General features: G+C 40.3%; 1 protein-coding gene across 9 annotated transcripts in view; it reads left to right on the top strand.

Moving 5' to 3' along the window:
• LOC308097163 (ankyrin repeat and SAM domain-containing protein 1A) overlaps positions 1-19,982 on the top strand; it is a gene marked incomplete at its 3' end in the record, with an annotated part of 160,995 nt that overhangs the window by 32,314 nt on the left and 108,699 nt on the right. For 7 of the 9 annotated variants that reach the window (XM_080444791.1, XM_080444790.1, XM_080444788.1 and 4 more), the window contains exons 2-4: positions 5,372-5,452; positions 8,827-8,983; positions 13,549-13,605. In XM_080444791.1, the coding sequence (XP_080300917.1) occupies positions 5,372-5,452; positions 8,827-8,983; positions 13,549-13,605 (295 nt within the window). The remainder of the gene's footprint in view (positions 1-5,371; positions 5,453-8,826; positions 8,984-13,548; positions 13,606-19,982) is intronic. The other 2 variants (XM_080444793.1, XM_080444796.1) reach the window with 1 other exon arrangement.

Below are 19,982 nucleotides of genomic sequence, written 5' to 3'. Positions count from 1 at the left end.
CCCACAAAATGTATTTTTTCTATTGATTAGTCACCCCATGAAGACTTGAATTCATGGATTTCTTTTCTTTTTGTCGCATTACTAAGCCAATAATTTGATGACCAGCGGACCGGTAGGCAGCGGTTCTGGTAGGAGACACAAAGGAGACTCGTTGTCTCTCCGCTGTCTACCGGAACCGCTGCCGGTCATCAAATTAGTGGCTTAGAAATGCGAAGAAAAAAAAAAAAAACATGAATTAGGGCTTTCACCAACTAGTCGACTAGTATAACCACTAGTCGACCTTGTTGGTACTAGTCGAAAAGTTGATTTAAAAAATCAATATTGTTTTTTTCTTTTCATTGTTTTAATGCCATAGTCATGGCCCATTATTATTATCATCCTGCCTTTATTTTTATCAAAAGGAGGTCAAAAGTATGCCCAATATTAGCCTATTATTGAGCAATAACCCCCTTTGGAGGATCCTTGGAGACGCTGCTGTGCTGCAAGAAGCGCTTCCCTTAAAACGGCATAAGAATAAAGGCAGGGGGATAATAATAATAATAGTAATTGCATTAAAACATTATTATTATAATTTTTTTTATATATTTTTTATTATATATCAACTAGTCGACTACCACTGGGTCAAATTAGTTGACCAGTAAAAATCTCTAGTCGTGAAAGCCCTACCATGAATTCAAGTGTGATTAATCGATAGGAAATAAAAAGTAATTTTGGGGGTGAACTATCCCTTTAACATGTTAGCCCAGAACTGTTTGAACAAAGCTGGTTGATGTGAAATTATTATTAAAATCATTAAGTTGATTATTATGCTGGAAGGAGAACAGCATGTATGTCTATAAGCAGATTGAACACCTAAGCATATTGTAGCTGTCCGGCAGAAACCTCCTATCTCCATATTTCAACCCCTCCCCCCCCCCCCCCCCATGAATGCCTTACCATCATAAGAGTGTCACACAAAAGTAATTAAAATAGCCAATCTACAAATCACAACGTAAGCTTGTAGATCTGCTACTTTTGTCATTTCTTTATGTTGTGAAAGTTTGTCTGTGGATTTTATATTAAAACAATGAAAAGTATTAACAACGAGGCTAGGGGACTAAGGGGACACAGGTGGAAACACTGGGAATCACAGGCCTGGTTAGACAAGACGGGTACGGATAACTAAGCAGACAAGAAACAATTGGAACGATACTACAAAATAAGACACAGAACACCAAGGCAACAAACTACACAGAACAGGAATACAAAATAAAAGACCAAAACTAATAAACACAGACAAAGTCCAAGGCCTGAGGAGCGGACCGTGACAGCTTGTGACTAAATCATAACTGCATTGGATCCACTGGAACACAGATGATTTTCTTTCCCCATTCCCTGTAAAGTAACAGTTTTGGACTAGGGCTGGTAAATTAATATTTGAATTTAGATTATTCCTCGAATATGGGGAAATATGTATATTTGAATATGTAAATTAATATAAAAAAACAAACAAAAACAAAACGGACAATACAAAAAACAATGTATCAAGTTATTAAAAGCAAACAAAATATTTGTTTTATTGGATCCAAGCACTTGATACATTGTTTTTGGTATTGTCCTTGTCAAATAAACATTATTTATTTTATTATTATTTTTGTTTTTTAATATATAATAATAATATTCGAATATATTTGAATATCTGCCAAGTTTTAAGACCAATATTCGAATATCATTTCTGAGGAAAGTTACCAGCCCTATTTTGGACAGAGTAGGTTTCTACCTGATAGAGACGATATGTTGTTTAATAACCTCCATAATAATATCATGTGAGCTACAGCTAATGATTAGCTAGACGTGTTGTTGAATGTTGTTCCTCTAGTGTTGCTGCTGCCCCACACTTCCTCATTCTTGTGTGTGTGCATGTGCGTGTGTGTGTGTGTGTGTGTGTGTGTGTGTGTGTGTGTGTGTCTGCAGTGGTGGAAAAAGTACTCACATGTTTTACTTAAGTAAAAGTATCAATACTGCAATATATAAATACTCTGTTACAAGTAAAAGTTTGGAATTAAAAATGTACTTGAGTAAAAGTACAAAAGTATTGGCATCAAAATATAAGTACAAAGTAAAGTAAAAGTACCAAAATATTTGAAAATAGCAATGCGACGCGTTGTGAGCTTGTAGATCGGCTATTTTCAAATAGCCTACGTATAAAATAGGGCTAAAATGGTTAATGTATGTTTATAGTATAATAATTTATATCTGCAAAGTAACAAGTAGGCCTGTCCCCGACTAAGGATTTGTATAGTCGAATCTGATTGGCGACTAATTGCCAATAGTCGACTGGCAGTCGACTAATGCATTTTTTTTTTCATGATTCGACTGCCAGTCGAATCAGTCTGATTCGACTGCCAATCTCTCAGTCAAATCATGCAAAAAAATATGTTATGCAATAGAGGAACATTCCATTTGGGCTGTAGGGGTGCTTAGTGTCTGATTTAACATACACTATTGGTTTCTCCCAATAAATCATGATGTATATCCTATTTTTGGCAAACTATTAGTTAATTAATTTAACAAACAATTTTATTTATTTATTTTATATATATTTTTGTATTAATTCGACTAAGAGATTGGCAGTCGACTCAGACACCCCTCGACTAATTAGTCGACTATTCGACTACTAGAGGTCAGGCCTAGTAACAAGTAACAACATTTTTCAAATAATTATAGTGGAATAAAAGTACAATATTTGCCTCTGAGATGTAGTGGAGTAGAAGTAAAAGTACTGAACATTGGAAATACTCCAGTAAAGTAAAAAATACCTCACAACTGTGCTCAAGTACAGTACTTCAGTAAAAAAGTTACGTTACACCACTGTGTGTCTGTGTGTGTTTGTGTGCGCGCGCGTGCGCGTGCGTGTACTAGAAGCTTACAGCCCCACCCATGTGTTTGTTAGCCTAATTTTATACGTTGTAGTATGAAGGTGTTGCTTGTCAGAAAGAAAGGACTGATCTACAAGGTTAACAGTGCCGATCTGCAAGCCTTCACAGTGCATTACATCATCAGATTTTTTTGGCAACAGAAAATACATGTGACTTAACCCATTAAGACCGGGAACGCATCTGTGTGTCATTTTTAGATATCTTTGGGCAATTAAAAAATAGCAGATCTACAAGCTCATAGCGCGGCACGCTATGAGCTTGTAGATAAATCTTGCAAATGTGTGCAAATCTTTGAATACATATATATATTATAATATTATATATATATATATATATATATATATATATATATATATATATATATATATATATATATATATATAGTAAAAAAAAAAAAAAAAAAATATATATATATATATATATATATATATATATATATATATATATATATATATATATTTTTTTTTTTTTTACTCAAGTCTTTGCTTCTGGGGGATTCTACAAATGTCTTCTAAATCCTAACAGTTTTTCTTTTTTTTTATATACTTATGTTGTTATAATATCAGTGATTCTCAACCCCCCCATCTCAAAATATTTTGTTCCAGGGACCCCCAGAAGCAAATATTTTAGTTAAAATGCATAAAAATATTCAAAGATTTGCACAAAATGTTCACGAAAAAAAGAAAAAAAAGAAAGAAAAAAAAGATATTCAAGCTCATAGCTTGAATATTATTTTTGAATAGCCAAATAAATAAAAAAATGACACACGGATGCGTTCCTGGTCTGAATGGGTTAATGCAGCAGGGCTGGGTTGTGACTCAGGGTGCGTTCGGAAATACAGCACTGAGCGCACTGGCCAATACAAACTAATAGGCGAGTGCGCTCCGGTGTGCAATATCCGAACGCACCCTCAGTTACTACACTATTACAGTGTTATACAGTGTAGGTTTACAGGCTCAGAGCTAAATGCTTCCACTGATAGAGATCTGATCAGCCTTGGATCTCACCCCGCACAACGTACGTGTGTGTGTGTGTGTGTGTGTGTGTGTGTGTGTGTGTGTGTGTGTGTGTGTGTGTGTGTGTGTGTGTGTGTGTGTGTGTGTGTGTGTGTGTGTGTGTGTGTGTGTGTGTGTGTGTGTGTGTGTGTGTGTGTGTGTGTGTGTGTGTGTGTGTGTGTGTGTGTGTGTGGTTAAAGGTAGGGTAAAAATGCAGATCTACAAGCTCATGAGCTTGTAGATCTGCACTTTTTGAATAGCCAAAGTATAAAATGTTGGTTAAAGTGGCCATATATCGTATCGACATCGTGAGCCCAATATCGTATCGTGAAATTAGTGTCAGCACACCCTAATTCAAGAGTATTGAAACTTGAAGAGATAGTGAAGCTACAGACATTATTAATCATGTTTAGGGCAAAAAGCAAAACGCTGCCAGTTAATTTGCAAAAGCTGTTTGAATGTAGTTCAGAAAGTGGGGACAGTAGGAGGAAAATAGATTTTAAGCATCAGTTTGCACGGACCACTCGGAGGCAGAAGTGTCCTTCAGTCATAGGAGTCAGAATGTGGAATTCTCTCCACAATGCCTTTAAAGGTTTTACAAATATTTATCAATTTTAAAAAATCGTATAAAAATAAATTGATTAGACAATATGAAGAAGACGAATCGGAAAGCATTGGACTTTGGAGTTGTTTACTATATGTGTTTAATTGTTCATTGTGTTGCTCGTATTGTTTAAGATTTTGTATTTTTTAAACTGGATAGGGGGCAGGTATTAATAAGAATGTATTCTTCTTCCTGCTCCTTTTCACTCATGGGTGTATTCTATTTAATGAATTATTATCCTCTGATATGAACTATGTACTGTAATACACTACAATGTGCGAAACAAAATACAATGAATGAATGATTGAGGTGTAAAGAAACTAAGTACATTTACTTAAGTACCTTACTGTACTTAAGTACAATTTTGAGGTATTTTTTACTTTACTGCAGTATTTCCAATTTTCAGTACTTTTACTTCTACTCCACTACATCTCAGAGGCAAATATTGTACTTTTACTCCACTACAATTATTTGAAAACTTTAGTCACTACCGGTAGTTACTTTTTAGACTTTGATTATTATCGCTAAACACACTAGCCACTTGTGAAATTTGAACTTGTGAAATGGGACATTATGCACAATGAGTACTTTTACTTTAAGTATATTTTGACACCGATACTTTTGTACTTTTACTCAGTACATTTTTATTACGGACTTTCACTTGTAACAGAGTATTTCTACATTGCAGTATTGATTCTATTACTTAAGTAAAGAACATGAGTACTTTTTCCACCACTGTGAATGAATATCGGAATATAGGGGACATCGGCAAAAAAAAAAGAAGTCAATGTGGGACAACCCTAATAGTGATGATGGTGATGGTGACAGCTGTGTGTTGTTCTGCTCTTCCACAGTATCTGGAGAGGTCCCAATGTCAACTGTGTGGACAGCACTGGATACACACCTCTGCACCACGCTGCTCTGAATGGACACAGGTACACACACACACACACACACACACCCCCACACACACACACACAGACAGAGACACGACCTATGTTGAAGAGGGTTTGTCCTGTCTGATAGAGCTACCTAACCGTTAGTTCTGGAACTTTACGATAAAGACCAAAACCTCTTATCTCCATATTTTGACCTTTTTGTGTTTTTACCAGCTTTCAAAGCACGCTGGTCTAAGAAGAGACTGACCACTAGTGTCACGTGTTCGACATATTCTCTACATATTCTCGACATGTTTTCGATCATTGGCTGTCCTTTAAGCCAATGGGGATACTTTCCCATACTCTGAACGGGCGGTCTCGTCCTCCCAAGCTATGGGTACCATGGCTACTAGACAAGCCTCTCGCCTCTATGGCTACTATACACGCCTGCCGTTGGTTCAAATCACTGTGACTCAGAGTAATTTATAGGACTCAAGTGAAAAGATCCCTCAAAGTGTAAGTAAAGTACTTGAGTAAATGTACTTAGTTACTTTACACCCCTGCATATGAGCTGCGTAGCGTGCGTTCTGGCCTAGCAGTGTTGCCACATTCTACGAGAGAAATAAGAAACCAGGTCTAAGCCAATGGGGAGCCACTAGCAGTGTTGCCATATTCTGCGACAAATCAGGAACCAGGTCTATGAAAACGAGCCGCGCATACACGGCAGAACACACACGCACACACACACACGCACTCGCGCGCACGCACACACACACACACACACACACACACACACACTAGGGCATTCACAACTAATGATTTGTGTGAGTCGACTGTTTTGACCAATTAGTAGTCGACTAGTCGACTAGTCGAAATTAACATTAAAAAAAAAAAAGAAAAAAGGGGGTTTTTTTTTTTTGGGGGGGGAGGGGGGGGCATTGTTTTAATGCCATCCTACTACTATATTACTATTATTATTATCCTCCTGCCCTTATTTTTATGGCGTTTTAAGGGAAGCGCTTCTGGCACAGCAGCACAGCACCACAGCAGCGTCTCCAAGGATCCCCATTGCCCAATAATAGGCTTTTATTGGGCATACTTTTGACCCCCTTTTGATAAAAAATAAAGTCAGGAGGATAATAATAATAGTAAGACGGGCCATTACTATGGCATTAAAAAAAAAAAAAAAAACCATTCGACTAGTACCAACAGAGTCGACTAGTGGTTATACTAGTCGACTAGTCGACTAGTTGGTGAAAGCCCTAACACACACACACACACACACACACACACACACACACACACACACACACACACACACACACACACACACACACAGACAAAAGATAGCAAGCTGGTATACAAGACCGTGTGTCATGTCTTAGAACTAGCAAAAGTAGCATATCCACAAACTCGAAACATGGCGCGCAGCGACACGTTTCAAGCTTGTATATCTGCTACTTTTGAATCCTGAAAAGTAACAGTTTGGGATGTATGAGGTTTCCCACCCGACAGAGACGATATACAAGATGCCCATATAAGGAGCGGGATGGAAGAGGCTGAGGCTGCATTGGCCAAGCATTGCGTGACATTTTGTGACACTGAAGCAATATAAGCGATAAACACGCACATTATGACTCCAGTCTGTTGTTGTTCAGAGCGAGTCTTTACATATTTATAGTGTGAGAAATGTTCCGCTCGACGGTAATTGTGAATGGAGGACCTGAAGGATCTTACGAAGGATCCTATTTTTCTGCTACCGCAGTGAAGCACGAGGTGTACGCCTTTGAAATTGAGCATCATGTCCCCGATAACGGGACTACGATTTCTACCCACGTTTTCAACGCAGTGTCTTTACGCTGGAGGGAGTTGGCCCTGTTGAGAACTGGTGTCGTCCAAAGATCTTCCAATGCGTTTGGAATTTGGGATGGCAAGTGTATCAAGCATGGGGGCCACACAGCTGTGCCGATAGAATATATTGTCTACATCTGGGGAGGGGGGTATCCTTTTTACGGCAATGTGCTTTATGCATTTGATGTGGACACCCACAGATGGTTCAAACCCAGGGTGTCAGGGACTGTTCCAGGGGAGGGCTACAACTCAGCCTGTGTCTTGGGGAAGGTCATGTTTATCCATGGAGGACACCACTGGCAGACTGGATACACTAATGACACTTACAGGTTGGACACCACCACAATGGTCTGGTCCTTAATTAACACCAGAGGACCTCCACCACCTGCTTCATATTGTCACTCTGCCACCATCATCGGGACAAATATGTTTGTATTTGGGGGCCGGGCGGTCTACGGGGGTCAGTGCTACAACTACATCAGAGTGTTTGACACGGAGACCAACTGCTGGCTGAACACACCTTCTGCAAAGCTTTTTGCAGAAGGACTGTATTCAGCCCTTGCCTACAATGGAGAGCTGTACATAATTGGTCCTGAAAACGGGGAATTTACCTTAAGTTGGCCGCGGCCCTTAAGTTACCTGTGGAAGTTCAGCCCAGAGACCTTTTCCTGGACGAAGGTTACGTCCAAGGGGAGACCATTCTATCCAAAGTGCTGTTGTTGCATGGTGGGAGATCGCATCATCCTCTTTGGGAGAAACGATTACTTCACACACACTGATTCGCACCTGTATATCCTAGAGTTAAGTCCTAGCCTGAAAACGTTATGTAAGCTAGCAGTTATTCAGTACCGTGTGGATCACTCTGAACTCCCTCACGACATCAGGTGGGAACTGGCAGCCATGACTACCAACGGCAATAGAACAGAGTCTTTGATGAGAACCCGTAAGGTGCAACGTGCAACAATGTTGGATGATGAGTCTGATGATGAGTTTGCCGTTCTGAGCTTGTCGATCTGCTATTTTCAGAGCGCAACACCCGAGCGCAACCAAACACAATATGACTTGTCTTTTAGTTCTACTGGATCTCTTCTCCACTAGTCCCTCACTAACATTTTAGTCTAGTTTTTATTTGTTGGCAAAATTGTCAATACATTTAGTCTTAGTTTTAGTCATCTCATCATAGCTTAATTTTTATTTCAAAAACTTATTTCATTTCATTTATATTTAGGTTTCGTCAGTGAAAAAAGGTAGTCGACCAACATTTTTCGTTATAGTTTTATTCGACGAAATCACTGCACTCTGGTTAGTTGGGGAAATGAAAGGTTGACTCCCACCTCCTAGCCAGGAATGTCAACATTCTGGTCCAGGCTCTTAGTTTTGAGCGAAAGAAATTAAAAGCCTGGAGATCGAGGCTAATGCCTACATTGTAAATGATTTTTAAAATTATTTTTTTAAAGTTTTTCTCCTCTCCTGAACAATGGGCACCAGCGAGATGACTGTCCTCCAGTCAAAAATGGTCACATATGTCATTCTGTGTGCTTGTGTGTGTGTGTGTGTGTGCGTGTGTGTTCCCTCTGTAGTGAGGTGGTGGAGGCTCTGCTCCGGAACGAAGCCTTGACCAACATAGCGGACAACAAGGGGTGCTACCCTCTGCACCTGGCCGCCTGGAAGGGGGACCAGCACATCGTCAGGCTGCTGATCCACCAGGGACCCTCGCACCCCCGGCTCAACGAGCAGGTTGGAATTCAGAACACCCCCCTCCACCCCACCCCAAAAAAAAAAGAAATGGAAAAAAAAGAAGAAAAAATAAAAGTGATGTGTCGTGAGCTTGTAGCTTATCTATTTTCCTCTATATTTGAAATGGGGCTCAAGTGGTCAATTCACAATGTGTTTTGTTAGGTTTGGGTCCCAAGAGTCTCCTTCCTAGAAACAGCAGTGTGAAATTCATGAGCGAAATAAAACAATACTCCATGAATGTACTTAAAGGAGAATTTCGCCCCGCGTTATTCTTACCTTTATTGTGACGTTATGATATCCCAGGACGAGTGGTACAGTACAGAAATTCCATAACTCCATAACGGATCCGCCGCAGTTAAAAACCTGCGCCTATGGTACTTGCTTTAAATCACGTATTTTAATCGTTTTTTTTCCTTTTTTTCCCCTGGAGAGATCTGATGTTTACAGTGAGAGAACACTATGCAACCTGTTATTCTTGAATGCGCTCGAGCGTATATCATAACGTCATAATAAAGGTAAGAATAACGTTGGGCAAAATTCTCCTTTAATCCATTACGACCGGGAAAGCATTTGTGTCATTTTAAGATTTCTTTGGCTATTCAAAGATAGCAGATCTACAAGCTCATAGCGCGGCACTGAGTGCCGCACTATGAGCTTGTAGATCTGCAAAACTCAAATATTTGCTTCTGGGGGCCCTATTTCAAAATATTTTTAGATGGGCTGCCGCGGCCAAATACATATAATATTGGGAGTCCTTGACATGAAAAAGTTAGAGAATCACTGATATAGAAACATACGTTTAAAAAAACTAAACTGTTAGGATTTAGAAGACATTTGTAGAATCCCCCAGAAGCAAAGATTTGAGTTAAAAACTTTCAAGATTTTTCCCCCAAAATAGCAGATCTACAAGCTCGTAGCGCGGCCCAAAGAAACCTTAAAATGACTCAATATGCGTTCCCGGTCTTAACAGGTTAAATACGGTACTCGAGTAAACATACTTAGTTCCTGTCCACCACTGCCCTAGTTTGATAATGACCCAGATAAAGTATGATGGCACACCTGTGTTTTTCTGTTCTATATTTAAAGTGAATGAAATAATATCAACAACAAAAAAGTAACATTAATGAGACTCGGTGCATCTTGAGTTTGGCTTCACAGACGGCCGGTTCATCATGAAGTGACTTTATAACAGCTATGCGAATGTGACAGTTTGCTCATTTTGCTGTTTTAATATGTTTGATGTACTGTTCTGATTTGCTTATTGCACTGCCCAGTCACCAGACCGACCGGATGCATCTCTGACCTCTTGACCTCTCTTTGCTTGAGTTTTTGGAGAGAAATGACCCATGATGAGGCTCACATACGCACCTGCTGTTTCCAGATAGAACTGTAGAACTTTTAAGTGAAACCAAATTAAAGGACCACACCGGTGTTTTTCACTTTTAGCCCATGACTACAAGTCGTGTATCGGTGCTGACAGGCAGAAACTTCCTATCTCCATATTTTATAACTTTTTGTGTTTTTTCGTAAATTAACACATGTTTTTTGAAAAGAAAACGAGCCATATTCAACTGCCGATAACAACAGAACGGACGAACGGGTTGAAAAAAAAAAGAACGGTGGATCTTCAAAAAGACACAAAATAACGTAAAACCGCTGGCAGTGGCGGATTGATTAATGAATGAATTAATTAATAGCTAGCAATGACTTTGTTAACGCCTTACTTGATCATACTACAGCGTCACTCAAAAGTAGCAGATCTACAAGCTCGAAATGAGGCGCGAAGCGATGCGTGTTGAGCTTGTCGATCTGCTACTTCTCCCTAGAAGACCAGTGGTATCCATAAGCACGCCCCTCCACCGCACCGACGCCTTCGGCGGTAAGTGGAAAGCGTCTCGGGCCTTAAGTTGTAGGGAAGCGTCGAAAGCCGGCTTTCGACCATCGGGTAGCAGCGGGCTTGTTGTTGAAAAAAGACCATCAAGCCATAAGCTATTTATTGCACCATAGTAGCCGTCTGTCGGTTTTTAGCGCTCAGGTGCATTCAGCTACTTTTCTTCACACCTTCCAACCAGTGTTGATTTCGTCGACTAAAACTATGACGAAAAATTTCTGTTTTTGCCATGCAGCCAAAAATGCAGTGAAAATCATTTTGATGGCATCACGGCCCGCCAAAAATACATTTTAGTCGACTAAATCAACTGTAGATTTAGTCGACTATAATCTTATGATATTTAGTCAACTAAAACCAGACTAACAGTAAAACATTTCAGATGACTAAAATATGACAAAAACGTAACCGAATTTTATTCACAAGACGATGACTAAAACTAAATCTGCTGTTAAAATCAACACTGCTTCCAACCGATTGATCTCCCGACTTCATTCGACTGCCAGTCTGTAGTAGTCTGTAATAGCCTGTAGCAGTGGTTCTCAACCAGTGGTCCGGGGACCACCAGTGGTCCTTGAGGGGGTTCCAGGGGGTCCCCAGCCAAATTAAAGGACGACTTCACCGCTTTTCAACCTATTTTCATATAATTGGTCCTCACTAATACTCATGATAAAATGGTAAAAAAATAATCTACTCGGTCTGTGTCTCAGAGGAGGGCTGTGGACAGTTCAGAGTCCCGTCTACCAGTGACATCATCAATGGGGAATCCAAGCTAATAGAAACTGCAGGCTTTCTATTCCTGGAAAGTTGCAATGCAATAAAAGAAGCCATTGTTCTCGTGTTAATAAAAATCTAAATAAAAAATGTGAAATCTTGTTGGGGAAAAAAAATCATGCCTAACGATGATGTCACTGGTAGACAGGTTTCTGGACTGTCCACAGCCCTCCTATGAGACACAGACCAAGTAGATTTTTTTTTTACCATTTTATCATAAGTATTAGTGAGGACCAATTATATGAAGATGGGTTGAAAAGTGGTGAAGTCGTCCTTTAATAGTTAGGAACCAAATTGATCCTTATGCGTCTCTAACTCTGAGAGTGTACAAATGGAACCAAATGGACCCTAACGGGTCCATTTGGTTCCATTTGTACACTCTCCGAGTTAAATGAACACTAATGCTGATGATACAGTGTAGATTGGGACCCCCAAGAAATCAAAATGGTTGAGTCCCTGGCATATCTTTTCAAATGGGGGTCCGTGGGCTAATATGTGTCAATTTGGGGGTCCTTGACGCGAAAAAATTAAACCACTGGTCTATAGTGATCTGTTTGGTGGAGAGCTTCCTTTTAGACCTGGTGGTACGTGTTATGATGGCCTACTAGCCTGGTTCCTGACCATAGACCCCGCCCACTCTCTGAGTGAGCTCCTCTTGGTCTGGTGTTGAAATGTGAGCCAGTGGCTTTTCACGATCGAAGAAAAATCTGTCAAATCAGAGTCGGAGATGGGGGTGGTCTAACGACAAGCCAATCAGCGAATATCTGCTAAAACAAGCTGTGCGATGACGTCAGATGTGGGCGGATCCGTGGATCTCTTGTGATTGGTTTAGGGAAATTTGAATCCCCTCCCCCTGGTAATCGCGGACATTGCAGACAATTTCAGACTGAAGCTCCACGCAGCTTCAGGCTGATAATCAGGCTAATGGCCTACATCAGTCCTCAGTACATCATAGTAGCTCACGTCCACAGTTGCGTGTTGTGTCTCATCGTGTGTCATTTCTCCAAAGCCTGTTCATGACATCAGTTTGTTTTATTAACGCATCATAACTCATGTTTTTGTTGTTGTTTTCTCTCCTGTTCATTTAGCTAATTTGTGACTTATTATTTAAAGGTGCTGTAAGTGATATTTATTTTTGTAATTGCTGAGTGTTAAATATCTCCATAATGCGATAGTAATCATTGATATATAGAGTGTTTGCTCTCCCTGTTACCGAGCAAACATCCAAAGCATGATTACTATATCATAATGTCAAGGTTTAACTTTTTAACCCATTCAAACCGGGAAAGCATCTGTGTCATTTTAGATTTCTTTGGGATATTCAAAAATAGCAGATCTACAAGCTCATAGCGCGGCACCGAGTGCCACGCTATGAGCTTGTAGATCTGATATTTGTTTGAAAAATCGTGAAAATGTGTGCAAATCTTTGAATATATATATATATATATATATATATATATATATATTTTTTTTTTAAAGCAATTTTTTTTTACTAAAATCTATGCATCTGGGGGGTCCCTGGAACAACATATTTTGAGATGGCGGTCTGCGGCCAAATACATATCATTTTGGGGGCCCTCAATGAAAAAGTTTGAGAACCACTGATATTATAGCAACATGTTAGGATTTAGAAGACATTTGTAGAATCTCCCAGAAGCAAAGATTTGAGTTAAAAATGTTCACTTAAAAAATATATATGTATATTCAAAGATTTGCACACATTAAAAAAAAAGAAAAAAACTAAAAAAATAGCCAAATAAATCTTAAAATGACACAGATGCGTTTCCGGTCTAAAAGGGTTAACAAATACAATTTGTTTTGTTTTAACTCCAACAAATATCACTTACCTTACCTTTTATTCCATTGCTTGTGACTCCATCATGTCCTTCCTCCCTCCCTCCAGAGTTCTGTAGAGCAGTTCAAACGCTGTGGGCCTTTTGACCCCTATATTAATGCCAAGGTGTGTACACACAGAACCCTGTGCCTTCTCCTTTACCTCGCTTCTCCTCCTAAGGAGGCCACACAGTCTCCTCTTCCTCCTCCTCATCCTCTCTAGGGCTGTCACCGTTACAAAATTTAAGTTGCCGATTTAATTGTCACACAAATAACTGAGATTTATAACGATTTAATTGCGTTTCTATCATTAAAAACTGGAGCATATAATGCGTAAAAATTGCATTTGTTTGACTTTTAGACTTAATTAAACGTTGCACAGGGCAGCTATGATAAATAACTTGAATATACAAATAAATCACTGACATATTTAATAATTTTATACTTAAATAAAAAATTAAAAAATAGCGGAAAATAGCTGATCTACAAGCTTACAACTTGGAGATCTGCTATTAAATGTATTTTTCATAATGGAAACGATTTTGGCGATTTATTAAAAATAAATTGTGATTATCTCAAATAATTGTGATTGGACGATTGTGTAATAATTGTGACAGACCTAGTCCTCTCCTGCTCTTGGTGATGGCTTTTTTACCGCCATGTGCTAGTGCTAAATGCTAGTGCTCAATGCTAATGCTCAATGCTAGTGCTCCCGTTGGCTTGTGTTGCTGTTGCTGCTGCTGCTGCTTGCATTTTGAATCACTGCCTCTGTGACTGACTGCACAGATATATGGTGTTATTTATTTTGACTCCAGCCAAATATTTGTCTTGTGTTCCTCCATCCGCGATATGCTAATCTAATATGTATTTCCTGGTGAAAGGCTTTTGGTGTTTAACCACTTTTCAACCTGGGCGTTCCTAATGTATCTTGGGCGTGTCGTTATTTACAGGTGAAAATAATTGGGTGAAAAATAGCCCTAGCAACTTGAACCCTAGCGTCTGTGTTTCCGGTTCAATCTGCTGCCGCTGAGCGAGTCAAATGAAGCTATGAGGAAATGACGGCATGTCGAAAGGTTGTCGTTCAGCTGTTTTCGCCATTTGGCGTACAACAAAGTATATACTGTAGGGCATAAAGTGATAGTTCACCCCTAAAATGACTTTTTTTCCTATCTATTAGTCACCCCATGGAGACTTGAATTCATGGATATTTTTTTTTGTTTTTGTCGCATTCCTAAGCCAATAATGTGTTGACCGGCAGCGGTTCCGCTGGTCAGCAAATTATTATTGATTAGAGAAAACAGTATCCATGAATTCAAATCTCCATGGGGTGACTAATCGATAGAAAAAAAATATATATATATTTTTTAGTGAACTATCCCTTTAAATGGATAATATACTGTGTTCTTTTGTTTCTGGCCTGGTGTTGCTGCCATCGCCCCCTCCTCCCAGAAATGATTCTTCCCTGTTCTCCTTTATCACATGTTCCAATGCGTTCATAATGATCATCTCTATCTCTATGTACAGTAGACCCTCATTAGAACAGCTGACATATGATGGGAAGAACGATGAACCCCACATGGGAATACACACGCAAGACAATCGCTTTGGTTCTACACGCATTTTTGTTTGTGTACGTGTGTGTGTGTGTGCGCGTGTGTCTAATGTCAGCCGCACGTTTCCATCAGGCTACATTTCAAGCGCTGTTTAACCCATTACGACCGGGAACGCATCTTATGTGTCATTTTAAGATGTATTGGCTATTCAAAAAATAGCAGATCTACAAGCTCCGAGTTTTTTTTTTTTTTTACGTGTGTGTGTGTGTGTGTGTGTGTGTGTGTGTGTGTGTGTGTGTGTGTGTGTGTGTGTGTGTGTGTGTGTGTGTGTGTGTGTGTGTGTGTGTGTGTGTGTGTGTGTGTGTGTGTGTGTGTGTGTGTGTGTGTTTACAGTGAAATTTTTTTACTCAAATCTTTGCTTCTGGGGGGTCCATGGCATAACATATTTTGAGATGGGGGTCCACGGCCAAATACATACAATTGTGGGGGTCCTTGACATGAATTTTTTTTTGAGAACCACTGATTATAGCAACATAAGTTTTCTTTAAAAAAAAACGGATTTAAAAGACATTTGTAGAATCCCCCTGAAGCAAAGATTTTAGTAAAAAATGTTCGCTTAAATATATATATTCAAAGATTTGCACACATTTTCACGATAAAAAAAAAAAAAGCAGATCTACAAGCAAGATCTACAAGCAAGATCTACATAGCGCGGCACTCGCTATGTAGATCTTGCTTGTAGATCTGCTATTTTTGAATGGTCAAAGAAATAAAAAAAACATGACACGGATGCGTTCCCGGTCTTAACGGGTTAACACCCTTTAGGCTAATCCTGCCAAGCGGCCTCGCTCCCATCACTACCTGCCTGCCTCTCTCGCCCCAGGGAGGATGTCACACAGACAGCGCGGTGTCAGCAGGCTGTTATCACCTCCTTCCAGCCTCCTGCTAACAGGAGGAGGTGTCACCACCTCCTCCCCCCCCTCTCCGCTGTCACACAGCGTCCGAGCTAATACGTTCCTATGGGGCTGTCCGCGATTATGACATTTTACACGATTTATATGTCACCCAAATTATTGCGATTTACGATTTGATTGTGTTTTTTGTCGTTGAACACTGGAACATAATTATGATTAAAAGTAGCATTTCTCTTTGGCTTTTAGGCTTTGAAGTTGCAGAGGTGCAGATATGACAAATAATAGTAAATATACAAAGAAATGACTGACATATTTAATAATGTTGTACTTAAAAAAACATTAATAGTGGAAATTGCCGATCTACAAGCTCACAACGCGTCACATTGCGACGCGTTGTAAGCTTGTAGATCTGCTATTTTCACTATTTTTTTAAATGTTTGAAAATACATTACAAATACATTAATATTATGACAATTATGCAAAATAATTGTGATTATCTGAAATAAATGTGATTGGGTGATTTGACAGGCCTAGTCACGATTACAACATTTAAGTTGACAATTAATATGTTGCACAAATAATTGTGATTAACGATTTAATTGTGTTAAGAGCTTCAATTTATTAGTGCTCATTTTACCAGTTTTATTTCATTACAATTTCACTTATTTGTCCTGCTGTATCCTGTATGAGTTCTCTCTCCTGATTGGATAAAATTGGTATCCCGACCAGCCATTTTGTTTACGATGGCTGTCGGAATATAGAGCTATTTGACACAATCTATCACTTGTACCCCATTTAATTCTATTTGACAACGGTATTTGTGAGCTCCCTCCTATCTGTATGAATCCATTTAGACCGCGAACACATCTGTGTCATTTTAAGATTTCTTTGGCTATTCAAAAAAAAAAAAAATAGCAGACATACAAGCTCGAGCTTGTATGTCTGCTATTTTTTTTTTTATCTTCTCAATTTGTGCAAATATTTGAGTATATATATATATATATATATATATATATATATATATATATATATATATATATATATATATATATATATATATATTTATTAATTATTATTTTTTTTTTTTTATCAAATCTTTGCTTCTGGGGGATTCTAAGAATGTCGTCTGAATCATAACAGTTTTTTAAAAAGAAGTTATGTTGCTATAATTTCAGTAGTCCTCAAACGTTTTTCATGTCAAGGACCCCCAAAATGATATGTATTTGTCCCTCAAAATATGTTGTTCCAGGGATCCCCCAGAAGCAAAGATTTGAGTAAAAAATGTTGGCTTAAAATGAAAATAAATATATATATACATGGGGCGGCAGTGGCTCAGGGGTAGAGAGGCCGGGTAGAGTGAACTGGAAACCGCAAGGTTCCCAGTTCGATCCCGGGCTGGGGGGCTCCCCCAGAGTTAGTGTCGAAGTGGATAAAAGTGCTATATAAAAAAAATGCACCACCATATATATATTCAAAGACACACATTTTCACGATTTTTCAAAAATAGCAGACATACAAGCTATGAGCTTGAGGGTTAAATCTTAAAATGCCACACAGATGCGTTCCCGGTCATAATGGGTTAAAATCAACCTCTTCAACCCTATATACTTGACCGGGGTCCCCCAGGGCTCCGTAGTAGGCCTTCTATAGTGCATCCTTCTACATGAAATCTCTTTGGCCGAAAATAGCTGATCTGCAAGCTCACACCGCAGTACTTTGGAATGATCTAGGGGGCTCGTACCCAGGGCTCAATAATGGATGAGTTGTCATGAATAAATCACAAACCGTGTGTGTGTGTGTGTGTGACTATACTTGTGAGGACATTATAACAAAATAGACATTGTGAGGAACATTTTCCTGTTTCTCACAAGAAAAACATTTGTTTTATGGTTGAAAAAAAAAGGTGGGGGGGGCGGGGTGCATTGCCGTCCCTCTGCATCCCGTCGTTCGCCCGTCTCCGGAGGCGAGCGAGCGTGTGTGTGTGTGTGTGTAGCAGCGGTCCCCTTACATCAGCGTCAGGAAGAGCACTTCATGCCATGTTAGTGTGTGTGTGTGTGTGTGAGTAAGTGTGTCTGTGTGTGTGAGTAAGTGTGTCTGAGTCTCTATCGCTGAGGAAGAGGAGGGCAGGTTGTCATAGTAACAGTGTCTCAGCTGATTGGTCGAGGCGGCAGTGGTGAATGACCCAGAGGAGGGTGGGGGCGGGGGGGGGGGGATTGGCGGGCAGTGTCAGGGAGTTTGGCCTTGTCAAATATGAAAGGTGGGGTGGAGGGAGAGAGCTGGGAGCGGATGGGATTCCCTCCCCTATACAGTGGGACTGCATCTTAAGTGGAAGGGATTCCCCTGTATAAATATATATACTGTATATATATATATCAGGGGTCTGCAACATCTTTTATGTTTTCTTTTTTCCCTTTTTTTTTTTTGCTGAGAGATTTCTGCTGAATTCTGACTTAAAACGTGACAGTATACACTAGATTAGGGGTAGGCAACCTTAGGCAGGGGCGCCAACATTGGCACATCATGGGAGGGTGATCACTGGCACACCGGCTGGCACACGTGTCCGAGAGGATTTTTACTTTTAAAATCAAATTAAGTCCCCTTAAAACTGTACGCAAATGACATCCTGCACATAATTCTACGTTCATTCAAACTCTGAACTGACTGAGGAGGGAGTCTGAGAGATGGTTGTGATCATAACATTAACCCTGATGTGAAAGAAATGTTAGAAAGGTTATGTGTGTGTGTGTGTGTGTGTGTGTGTCAGAGCTGTGCTGCTGCACAGATGTAGGTCAGCTGTCTAATAGAATGTAGCTCTGGATCAGTAGTTTAGAGGCAGACGGACGCAGGTGTGTGAGTACTGTGGACGCACGCACACGCATGCACATGCACTGTGGACACACTTCCATCACTGTGTGAATAAGACACACACATTGTTACACTGCAATGGAACCAGGGCTGCAACTATCCAGTATTTTCTTAAAGGAGCACTTCACGCATTTGCAACCGGATCTTCATATAACTGGTCCTCACTAATGCTAATTATAAGATGACACCATTTCTGTTCTACTACTAGCTCTGTGTCTCAGAGGAGGGCTGTGGACAGTTCAGGCACCTGCCTACCAGTGACATCATCGGTAGGCAGGTTTGGTCATTTCAAACTAGATTTAAAAAATCGATTTTGTATTAATGCAAGAACAATGGCTTCTACTCTACTACTAGCATGCTAACTTTCCAGGAATAGAAAGCCTGTCGTTTCTATTGTCTTGCGTTCCCCAGCGATGGAACAAGGCCTGTCTGTCAGCCAGAGGCCTGATGACATCACACTCGTCAGCCTGCATGTGGTACCAGGCAGGCAGCATGGCTGGTTGCTTCATCCCTGCCTCCTCCTCCTCCTCCTCCTCATTATCTGTGGAGCTCCTACCGTACACCCCCTCAGGCACAACACCCTCAGGCTGCTAGCCGGGCAGCAAGCATCCTGTTCTTTTTTGGATGCTGACCCTCCTTACCACAGTGTCAGGGAGTCACTGTTTATTGTTTATTAAGGATCCCCATTAGTCTACACCGGTGGAGACTATTCTTCCTGGGGTTCAGGAAGTGAGTGCTGAACCCCCTTTCCACAGTGTCAGGGAGGCGCACCCGCTTTAACTACCGCGTTGTCGTGGCCTACGGGACCCTACTGGGCCGGGCTTCTTTCGCTCTACATTAGAAGAGTTGGGAACGGCTGGCGTTGTCACATTCTAAAACAGCTCGGATAGCCTGTTTCAGCACCGGCCTCAGTGGCTTGCCTCGTTAATCACTAGACTCCCAATCCACACCTCCAAGGTTCGACTCCCGCTGCCGACACTACTTTTTTCCAACAACCGCCGACTACTTTTTTTCGCCAATAAAGTATAGTTTTGGACCGCACACCACGGCAACTCGCACGAGCGTGCGAGTTGCCGTGGTGAACGTTGCGAAGTTCGCTTGAGCCTACTCAGCCCCGTCCAAGTTATGTACTGATGGGTACAGAATCGTAAATTATCCCCCCCCCCCCCAGG

The sequence above is a fragment of the Gymnoscopelus braueri genome, assembly GCF_963280865.1.
Source record: "Gymnoscopelus braueri genome assembly, chromosome: 12".
NCBI classification, from domain to species: domain Eukaryota; kingdom Metazoa; phylum Chordata; class Actinopteri; order Myctophiformes; family Myctophidae; genus Gymnoscopelus; species Gymnoscopelus braueri.
Note: the sequence above shows the minus strand (reverse complement) of the source record. Positions and strands in the feature narration are given on the sequence as shown.